Raw genomic sequence first — 10,926 nt, 5'->3', positions numbered from 1 at the left:
TTCCTCGAATGGTCACAAGGGGTTCGACCCCTCGTCGTACCGTATCTACATTTCCACGTGCTTTCAATAACAAAGAAAAAGGAGAGGGAGGAATAAAATAAAAGGTACAGGCCTGAGTGACGGGCGAATTCCCTTTCTGGTCACTTACTCTTCAAATATATTCGAAGCGCTCCAATTTTCCTGCGTTCCTAATAAATTGGATCTCGTTAATCCATTCAGGATTCGAGGGATCGCTCTTCTTCCGGAAAAATGCACTTAAACTCGTTGTTTTTTTGTTTCCACTTTTCTACCCGCCATATTCATCTCAGCAATTCCAGAACCCGTGGAATATGAAGGATAATGGAAATAAAAATTTGACACTCTACTTAATACAATTTTAATCCCCACAGATCTGACGGATTCACGAAATTAAATGAATGTCGTTGATTAGCCAAGAGTGATAGAAATTACGTGAATTTTCTTGGACTTGGACTTATTACTCGATACCCCATTCAACGGTCATTCCAGACAATCGCACTCACTATTCAATTAGTAATTTTTCCATTAATTGAAATCATTCCCTAATTATGATTTCAAAAAATTGTGGAATTACATGATAATAAGTCAGCATTTTTTTTTCATGGACCCATGTCTAGCCATTTTCCTAAGATAGTTTTCGTCCACTATTTTTAATTGAAAAAAAGTATCAAAATAGTAAGGCACATGCAGCTCTTTCAATTAGCTCTCCCATTTTCTGTTTTTAATGCTTCACTTCGGTTCAGTGGTGATGAGTTGCATGTTGCATTCAAAGGACACTTGATTCACCCCAAGCCGAAAATTTCAGACCGATGAACATCGACATTCCGATGGAGCTCTTCGTGAGTTCCATCGCTCATGTCGATTCCTTTGAACTTTAACCGAGCAAATGACTAAAGTCGAATCGACCTCAGACATCGGTTTCACCGATCGAGGTGTAGCAGAAACTTGGCTTTTCGTCTTCCCAGAGATCGCTTTTCAAGATATTTGATGTGGGACCAGCTCCGGTAATTATCAAAAGATTCACCAATCCCAGGTTTCGTAGTTCCTCGTCCTTTCATGAAATTGCATTTGCTATTTTCTGAATTCTAGATTAAAAAAACTGTTCTCCATGAATAAAATTCATTTATACTTTTTTATTCTATAATCAAAGTATAAAATTACAAATGCAGTTCAGTGTATAAATTAAAAAAAACGGTTAATTAGCTATTGTTTTAATTAACACTTTCCTCAAATATAATTCCCAGCATAATTCTCCAGAAATTGCAGTGAATTAGTGATTTATTTGGCTTTCAAAACCGAAATCTGTAAATTTCAGCGGGAATTTTCAATATGAAAAAGTCAAGTAGAGAACTAACTGGCAACTGTAAACTTTAGATTCGTCCAGCTCGCGATAAAAGTCTGATAAAGTATCAGTGCGACAACAGGGAGGAGAGACCATGCCACCTGAATTGGTAATCGAGGTGTCGAAAACTTCACAATAGATCCAATTTACCAAGGGGTTTGCATGCATTGCACTCTGACGATGTTCTCTATAATTTGGAATAGTTTGCTAGGTCCCCGGTTTGGTATTCGTGAGGTCCTTCTGGGGTCACTCGCTTTAATGCTGAATCTCGTCGATACGACTCAACTCGGATACTTTGGAGTTTGTGTAATTAAAATTTTTCCAACTATTCTTATCTATCTTGCTCAGTGGATATGATTAGAATGTATCCCAAAATGATAAAGTAATAAATTATTCTTTCGTAATTTCCTGAAAAGTGCTGTAATTTTTCTAAATATTTCACTTTATTATACCTTATTATCATATCCTCTTATTCTGACAATCATTAGACAATTATTTCCACCCAGATATTTTGCCAGGGATCAGATAACTAAAGCGTTAATTTTTAGAATAAAATAATTTGTAATGAGTCTTAACCAATTGATCGGATAACTAACAAGAAAGTGAAATGATGATTTAATGAAGATTAGTAGCGGCTAAAAATGTATCATTGCCAATATATTGTTTAACCTCATTAAACCGCTATAGGTGGTTTTGTTACGATGTAACCTTTATGACTCGAAATACCACATGCCAACTATAACGATTAAAAGCGGGTCCGCGATGTAACCTCTCCTCTTCCGTCCCATGTCAAATTCTACGTCTACAAGTTGCTAGTAAAATCCCCTATAAAAGGGCTGCAATGATGCCCGTTTATAGTCCATCAAAACCACCGTTTTCCCATTTTTCCTGGTTTCTTTTTTTTTAATGGAATTCCCAACTCCCAGCATCGATTCTCCGATGCAGTTGGAGGATACTTTAACTACTACCACAAGTGGATCCAGTGCAACCAGGTACATCAGTGGTGAAGATCTCTGGAGATAATGGGATCTCCATGGTCCGAGACGCGAGCAAAGGACAAACCTGTGTAAGTCCACCTGGTGGAAACGTTAATACGACAATTAAACGATCGTTAACGTCTATCCTGTGGGCCCTCAGCGCTAACGATCCTTTACGGTCGTAATATTCTCATCGGAATCGAGCCATGTCGGAAATTGTAACCCTTTTGCACCACTCCGTTTAATGTAACGTGCAACGTTTTTATTCTTAATTCTTCAAATTGAAAAATGAATTGCAGATGGACGAGTTCTACTATTGTCGATGGAAGGGGGAGGGAAATGGTTGTACTGATATATTCTAGTAATTAAAACGGCCTGTGCGCCCCTCCATAGTGAGAGCGGTTGCGTTCAACATCGTTGAATGGAAAATTGAGAATGGGGGGTTTAAGAAAAATTTAATTATATGAAATGAAGTACGGAAGTCCTAACAAGTATTTGTAGCCTTTAAAAATCATAAAAATTTCTTTAAATTTCCTTCTGTTTTCCAGCCTCAGTTATATTTTATCCATTTTCTTCTACCTCACGGCACGGAAAATTTTTCTACTTAATATTCTTCATTCTTTGAAGACTGTTTCATTAACATAATTGGTATGGCAGAATAATGATAATAATTCCAGTGCTTGGCAATTATTTGGTATTGAGTGATTTGGCTTGTAGAAATCAATCAAATGAATAATCAATAATCACATGGAGAAAATGGTTGAGTAAAATGGCAGTGTGAGGCCTCTGGAATGAGGAATGATTTTTCCAGGAGTTTCAAAGTTTTTTAGGGAGACCCATAGTGGCAGTCCCACACAAGGGGCCGGAATGGTAAACTGGAAGTTGGTGTGTGGAAAAAATTGAATGCAAGGACATGGGCTCATTATGCATCTCCGGGTGAATATTAATGTCTGATTATACATTCCTGCTCCAACGTTCACCATTTATTTTTCACAAAGATGAACCGGCTCGCCATTGCCATCCACCGAACGAGTCATCGACTCGCATTGAAATTCGCATGAAGCTGGTACTTTGCAATTAGATGAAGTCACGAAGTAATTAGAACGGAATATTATTTCTTTGAAGTATAGTGACAGTTAGCCTTGACCCGGCTGTTTCGGCGCTCTTTTGGAAAGAAATGCAGACATCATAATGCGATAGGTCGAGAGTTTTCTGCGATTGTTGAGCTAAGGTAATGCGCCATTAATCAAAGCGTGCTGCTTTTTCACTAACATTTACGATTTGTTGTAAATTATACGAGAGTTTTTCGTCTCCTTGTAGACAGATGCGGATACACTTTATTCTGGACACACGTCCTCGGAGAAGAGCGCCACTTTAAACTGTCGAATCTCAATGTTTATTGCAGTGAAAATGGGTCGAGGGGTGGGAGAAGAAAGAAAACGTTTATAAATCATCAAGAAACATTATTATCGCCGGTTTTCTTTACGTTTTTCAACGAGTACTCCAAACGGTCATTATTCATACTCATTGTTATTGAGATTATGCGGAGCAAAAGGATTTCTCAATTTCACGAATAATCCTCTGATTTTTCAAAACTCTCACTTGATCCAAAAATCATTTTTTAAATCACAAGCAATTCAGTGGATCGGTTAATCTCGGAGTAATTGAATAATTCATTATCACGAGTCTTTTTCTGTGTGAATTAATTAGTATTACGAATTAACTGTCAACTGTTGGGTGAAGAAATGGTAATTTCGAAAAAGGTCTAATCTTTCAAGTGTGATTTCAAAAACTGTCAAAGTTTTGCCATCTTCAGGAGCACCAGTGAAGCTCTTGTCAATATCAGCTGCAAAAATCTATTCCGATTTTTGTGATTTATCCGAAGAGATAACACCCGCGGAATGAGTGAAATAAAAAGACATTCCAAAGTGAGATAATTTTCAAATACTGATAATTTACAAAAAAGATTTTTCATTTTTTCCACTTTACTTTTACATAGCAATCAGATAAACCGCAGAATTTCGTATATTACTGAGGTGCGGGGTAAAAAATGCAAAGATAAAGGGAACGAGATTCGGCAGTTGGAAATCGCAGCCGCAGGTACTTGGTGCATTCATCTAGATAATCCGAAAATTATCACCTGCAATTATCCGCACAGTGTGAAAGACTCCTTGGGACCAGACCCCTGCAATCTCTCCCCACTAATGTCATTTTATTTCTAGCACGTCCAAAAATGAGTGATAATTTCTGGTAATGTTAAAATCTTTAATTGGCACTGCCTCAGGTGGTCGTTGCAATGAACCGATGCATTTGCGCTTCGATTAGGGACACGATGCATATCCACCTGATTTGATATATCGTTTGAATACGAGGTACATACAAATTAAGGGATATGCTAATTTGAGTGCAAATTATACCTTTCATCATCCCCAGTGGTGAATTCATTTTCCCAGCTGGGGACATTCTAACCGACTGTCACCCGAGGGTTAACTGCTCGTTATTTCCACGATCGATGCAACAAATGCAAATCCTCCATTTTCCATAATTTTTCTTCAATATTCACGGCTGTGGTGTATTCGGGATCTAGTCAATGGTAATATACCTGGAGTATATTGAATGAGAAAAATTTATCAATTTTACTTCGCGAAGAACGTGGATGCAAGATAATAGGTTGAATGGCCATGAACATCAAGAGACCTTCACTGTCCACTGATCCGACCACTTATTCTTTACTTGCTGCTCATGTGCAAGAGTAAAGCCTCGGAATATTATCGATGCAGTGGCAAAAATCCGGACAACATGCGCATTAATTGGTGAATAAATTGAAAGGTGCTGACGATGGTGTTCGATGACCATTTCTCTCTTTTCCTCTATTCCGTAAACTGCGATATTTATTTCGAGTTTTAATGCAATGTTTTACCAAGTAAAAAATGCTCTCATAACAGAGAATAAGTTTTTAGATCTAAGGAAGTTCTCCTTCGCGGCTCTGCAAAAATTATTCTCGGTTTGATAGAACTTTCTGAGCCTTCAGAAAAATAAGTAAAGCGAAATAAAATTGTCGAAATGGAACGGCTACGAGACCCGCGGATGAAGGTGACTGAAAAGTCAATAGACATTTTTAATTATTTAAAAATATTCATTCATTTTATGGACATTTTTTCTTCTAGAGTTCGACTTTATCGTTTTAGTTTACTTTTTGTTTCATTTTTCGTCTGTTTCACATCTGAATACATAGAAATCAGTGACACGTACATTAAAATGGATTTTTCACTTTGTCTCCAAATTGTGCAGCTTTTGTAGTTGCTGTAAGAGAGTGCGTTTTTAACCTCGATAATTCATTTTTCAAGCGTTTCACGTAAAAATTGTTTGTCATTTCTTTAAAATACGCCGCTCCGCCATGGCGTTATTCACTATTCAATGAACAATGTATTTCAGATAATTTTTGTTTTGGCGGCATTGGGTTCAATAAATTTCCACATTTTTCGGTTCACGCAATAAGATGCCAATCAAACATGGTACAATAAAAACCACATATTCATTTCATGGATTCACCACAAATTTTTGTCCCATATCTATTCATAACTGTAAACAGTATTTTTTGTTCTCCTCGAGTCACAATAGAAATTCTCCAATTTTCCCAACATATCCACAAACTTATTACATGATCGTTTTTTTTCTAGAATTGAGAATTTGACGAGTTTTTTTGTTTCTTTGCTAGTTCAAGTTCTTTCGAGAAACGCAATAACAATTATCATAAATTTTAACTAAAAATCGATTACATAGCTGTGTTATTGTATTCGCCAATACTTGAAACTCAAATTAATGCTGCATTTCTCATCGTTTCTGGATTAATTCAAAATAACCACTCATGATGATATTACAACGGCGCTAAATTTCAGTACGCAGCATAAATAAAGTTAAATAACTATAAAACATGAGATCACGATGGAAAATGAGGTGAAATATCATGGGGTTTCTAATTTCAATTAAAAATTGAGGTACAGCAGCTTTTTACATACAAATGTAATTAATTTATGCCCTCGAACATTGATTACACGAAAAAATACATCTACTGCTAAAAATTTTCTTCTCTCGATTCTACTTCTGACGAGTAATTGCATCAAAAATTACCCAATATTTTACGGCAGTACGACAGAGTACTTCGGATGTAACTGCAATTACTACATTTTGAAAAAATATATCCATTTATGAACTGTGTATTATCCCCCACAAATTCGAAGAATTGATTGTAATTTTGCATTTATTACCGCAGTTCACCTAAACAAAATAGTGAAAATCCATCCATCAATAGCAATGACTGTCCCATGATTCTGAAAATTAATATTTCATTTCGAATAATCCAACCTATCAATTTTTCACTAAATAATGAGCTCTAATCCATCTACACTCAACGTGACTAAATGGCAATGAATCATGCAGTAATCAATGAAGTATGAGCAACCGATCAATACCCCGAAAGTCAATGGCCAAAGAATGTTCAATCTGCCTGTTCTGAAACTGGAATGTGTCAACTCAAAACAAGTATCAGTAAAATAATTTTTTTCCATAATAAACAACAGAGAGTTGTGATAATACTCATATCAAATAACGGAATTGAAGAAAAAAATTAAATAAATAAAGATTGAAATTTTCCCTGTTCCCCTCGACTTTCAGCTATTGTATAGAAAAAAAAATGGCATCATGGGATATACAATATAGATATCTGTATGTATATATGTACACAAAATTTGTATCCTTATTGTTAACAAAATAGTATATATGTTACAGTCTTTTCTTTGGTAACGAGCCAAAGGCTGATATAACAGTGGGTTTGGGCCCAGATGTCGATGACGTTAGAGTTGTCAAGGTAGGTTGTGACAACAAGAGTGTTGGTTTGACAGTTGTTGTTGTTGTACCAGTGGCAACCTGATCCCACTTGCTTTTTCTCTTCTTGGCATCATCCTCAGCTGTTGTTGTTGAGCTGTTTGGCCGCTTAGCAGTACCCGAGATAATTTCAATTTTCGTCTTCTCTTTTCTCGCTTTCTCGAGCTTATCCATCTCCATTTTCTGTACCTTAGCCAATTCCTCGTAGTAAGAATCCTTACCCCACTTGAATGGATCAAATCTCTCTGGTGGATAATTCGTACCTAATTCATTGATACTACAAAATTGTATAAGTTTCTCATAAATCGATGGATTTCTAAAATCCTTTCTCAGTTGTATTAACTTATTCATATCCAAACCACCGCTCTCCATTTTCCTAAAAAGTACAGATATTTTATCCTGCAATTCAATTGGACACTGACCAGTTGGTTCCGGCGGTATAGCAACACCATCGTTATCACCATCATTATCACCAACAGCATCTGAAACTAATTCTCCCAGTATCGAGGGTGACGGCTCGAGTTTTATCAAGGTGAGACCATTTTTCATATTATGTACATTGGCCACCTCACTATTAACTGTCGCTGTACCCTCGTCATCGGAGACAACAGTATCATCAAAATATGAAACTAAACGCTGGACCTTGGACGTTACATCGGTAACTAGGGTGGGTGGATTTGACAATATTGATATCGTCTTGCTCCCAATACTGGTGTCAACGTTGGGGCTATTTGATGCTGATCTACCAGATTTGGGACTGCTGATACCCTGGGGCTGACCGACTTGGGAATTATGAGGTCCAGCCCCGATGGGTGCCTTTGCATTCTCCTGCTGTTCTTCATCCACACCATCCTCACCCTCCGAGTCGGTGTAGGTGGCCGTTAGAGATGCCAGAGCAACACTTTGTACAGACATTGTTAGTTGGCTTTGAGTGTCCTTTGAGCTACCAATCAATATTTTGTGTTGGAACTCACCGGTGTACCGTTGATTCTTGATGATTTTATTTGGACTCTCAATTACGAACGAAACTCGTGGAAAGAATACAGTTGATGGAGAACGTTTTTTTTTTAATCCAGGGATCAATGATTTTTTGGGGGAAAAGAAGGGAGGGAAAACTCTTTCCAGTTTGAGTTCGTATCGTAATTGAAGATGCCCCTCGCTGGAATGTCTATTGATCTGGAAATAGGGCAGTTGTGGAGTTAGTGACAGCTTTTAGGTTAGGGGTGGAGGCGACCATAACACGTTTTCATTGCATCAGTTGACTTCTCACCTCTTATTCCAAGCACGTTAAACTTGTGCTGAAGATTTGTCCATCAATTTCAGATACATCACGACTGCTGGATTTAGCCCCGGGTTCATTAACACTAAATCGATGCAATTGTTCCTCTTATCGGCGCACAAATGACAAATAACAATGACTTTTGTTCACACTGTTCCACTGGATTACGAAATTAAAATGTTGTGGGAAATGTCTGTCCTTCAAGGTTTATTTAACACTACTGGGTTTTAGGGTTGGTTAGACTAGTGTCTTAATTATTCAGTGAATCACTAAGCAAATGCAATTGGTGTTTGTGTTATTGGACTTGTGGAAGTGATTTCAGAAAATTAAAAACACACTAAGCGTACGATACTGATGAACGTTTCCCGACGCCATTTTGTGATCAATAAAAAAAAAGGGATGACGAGAGAAGTTCTGGCGCTGTATGCTATGAACATTCATGTCATTTTTATCATTTCATTGTCGAACATGAAAAATGAAGAAAATAGGAAAAGTCTCATCATAATATTAAAATGTTTAGAAAATAGAACAGATTTAGTTGAAAAAAATGTATGAAAATATCAAACTCTGTTCATTTCAGTATTAAATTTATTGGGAGAGAAAAATTATATTTATCGCAATATTAAAATATATTTCCATATTTACAGAGGTATTTTCGTTGTACTAGAGTTCATCACTTTAAACGTCTTACAATATCTTACATTCATTTTCCTGTACAGTTCCAAAAGAAAAAATAACTTTTTCATCACTTATAGTACAAAAATTCATCTAATTGAAATTTCCTAAAGTATCTTACAATCGTCTTTTGCGCACAGCTCCAAAAGCGACAATAACTTTGCATTTCTTATCATTCATAGCTGAACTCGTGACAATGTTGGACTTCGTCGGAGTATTGACAGTAGTCACCTGATCCCACTTTCCAATTTTCCTCCTGCTGTCATCACCAGCAGGACCAACCGGTCGTTTAGTTGCACTAGTGGTCCCGTCAGCCTTCGCCTTGGATTTCTTGGAGAGCTTCTCCATACAAGCATCCTGGGTCTTCCCCAACTCCTCGTAGTAAGACTCCTGTCCCCACTTGAATGGATCAAAGTAGTCGAGGGAATAATTCGTACCTAATTCATTAATTTCACAAAATGAAACAAGTTTCGAGTAAATTGATGGGTTTTTGAAGTCCTTCCTGTTCTCTATTACGCCATTCAAGTCCAATCCATCAGTTTCCATTTTAATGTGGAAAGCTGCTATTTTTTCCTGTAATTCTGGTGGATACTTGCCCTCTGGCTCAGGTGGTATGAGATCATCGAGCATCGACTCATCATGAGACAATAACTGGATTTTTTTTTCTGTATTTGGGAAATTTTCATCTGGAATTACAGTCACTTCCTCGTGATGAACAAATGAATCATCAGGATCATATGACACTAATTGCTGCACATTTTTCAGTGTAGCATTTACTACAGGAGCTGTTAAACTATTTGTCTGTGGAATTGTGGGGGAATTTGAGGCTGAATTTGCAAATATGGGACTGACGATACCCTGGGGCTGACCAACCTGATTATTATGGGGGGCAGCCGCCTGGGATGGTACTGTATTAGCCTCATCATCGACATCAACATCATCCTCAGCTTCCGAGTCGGAATAGGCAACTGCTAGAGATGTTAGAGCTACACTTTGTACAGACATTGTTAGTTAGCTTTGAGATTCACGGTTTGCTACTCAACAATATGTGGAGGAGGTAACTCACCAGTCCAGCTTTTAAGTTTTTTTTTATTGATTACTTATTTTGTTTTAGTGGAATGATTTTTTTGGAGATATTGCCACGCGCGTTGATCAGACCTGCGAAGATTAAAGAAAATTCAATGAGGTTAGAAAATCATTCGGTGTTTCCGTAGAGTGTAAAGACATTAAATCTAATAACTCACCTTTTGTGCGAATTCCTTGAATCAATTGTACAAAATTGTTTATTTTTCTGCAACGTTATATCAGAAATATTATTCGAAATAAATGAAATGTGGAAACCAAATGCTACGTTGTTTTCGAAGAAAGATGCAAACACTGTATTTTGAGAAATATTTCATTTATTCTTTAAAACTCGTGGCAAAACTTGATCTTTTTATAGTTATTATATGGGTAATCACTGCCAGCAGCAGGGGGTTGTCATTTGTGACGGGAACAAGGAAATAAGGATCAGTTTATGTGGGGTTCTTTTGTCCTTCTTGCCACTAATTACAATATTACGAATAATAATTCATAGAGTCGTCACCAAAAGAGCGCATTCGCAATTCACCGCAGAGTCCGGGGGTGTGTTCCGCCAGGGAACAGTACAAGTCCAGTAATAGTGATTTCTAGTGCATTTTAGATTTGGTAACTAGCGGTTGGTACTGTTACTGGAGTTGTGTTTCACACGGCTAGTAACAGTAACAAGTGAT

General features: G+C 37.2%; 2 protein-coding genes across 3 annotated transcripts; both read right to left on the bottom strand.

Moving 5' to 3' along the window:
* Positions 1-7,044: 7,044 nt before the first annotated feature.
* Positions 7,045-8,958, bottom strand: LOC105273885 (SAP30-binding protein-like). Of its 2 annotated transcripts, XR_892956.1 has the most exons (3): positions 8,492-8,953; positions 8,196-8,397; positions 8,037-8,122 (listed from the first exon to the last, which is right to left on the bottom strand). XR_892956.1 is itself a non-coding variant. In XM_011316578.1 (2 exons), exon 2 carries the CDS (start codon positions 8,134-8,136, stop codon positions 7,120-7,122), a length of 1,017 nt encoding a protein of 338 aa, XP_011314880.1. In that variant the 5' UTR covers positions 8,137-8,397; positions 8,492-8,958; the 3' UTR covers positions 7,045-7,119. The 2 variants fall into 2 exon arrangements, 1 of the variants encoding a protein (XP_011314880.1); XM_011316578.1 differs by having other exon boundaries at positions 7,045-8,397; positions 8,492-8,958.
* A 112-nt stretch (positions 8,959-9,070) lies between these two features.
* LOC105273884 (SAP30-binding protein) lies at positions 9,071-10,794 on the bottom strand. The gene is made up of 2 exons (XM_011316577.1): positions 10,420-10,794; positions 9,071-10,333 (listed from the first exon to the last, which is right to left on the bottom strand). The coding sequence occupies exon 2, from the start codon at positions 10,178-10,180 to the stop codon at positions 9,293-9,295; it is 888 nt and encodes a 295-aa protein (XP_011314879.1). The 5' UTR covers positions 10,181-10,333; positions 10,420-10,794; the 3' UTR covers positions 9,071-9,292.
* Positions 10,795-10,926: the final 132 nt, after the last annotated feature.

This window comes from Fopius arisanus, unplaced genomic scaffold, assembly GCF_000806365.1.
Source record: "Fopius arisanus strain USDA-PBARC FA_bdor unplaced genomic scaffold, ASM80636v1 scaffold00008, whole genome shotgun sequence".
NCBI classification, from domain to species: domain Eukaryota; kingdom Metazoa; phylum Arthropoda; class Insecta; order Hymenoptera; family Braconidae; genus Fopius; species Fopius arisanus.
This window is presented reverse-complemented; position numbering and strand designations above follow the sequence as displayed.

Coding starts and splice junctions, on each gene's coding strand:
- LOC105273885 (XM_011316578.1), bottom strand. CDS start 8,136: ATGTCTGTACAAAGTGTTGCTCTGGCATCTCTAACGGCCACCTACACC.
- LOC105273884 (XM_011316577.1), bottom strand. CDS start 10,180: ATGTCTGTACAAAGTGTAGCTCTAACATCTCTAGCAGTTGCCTATTCC.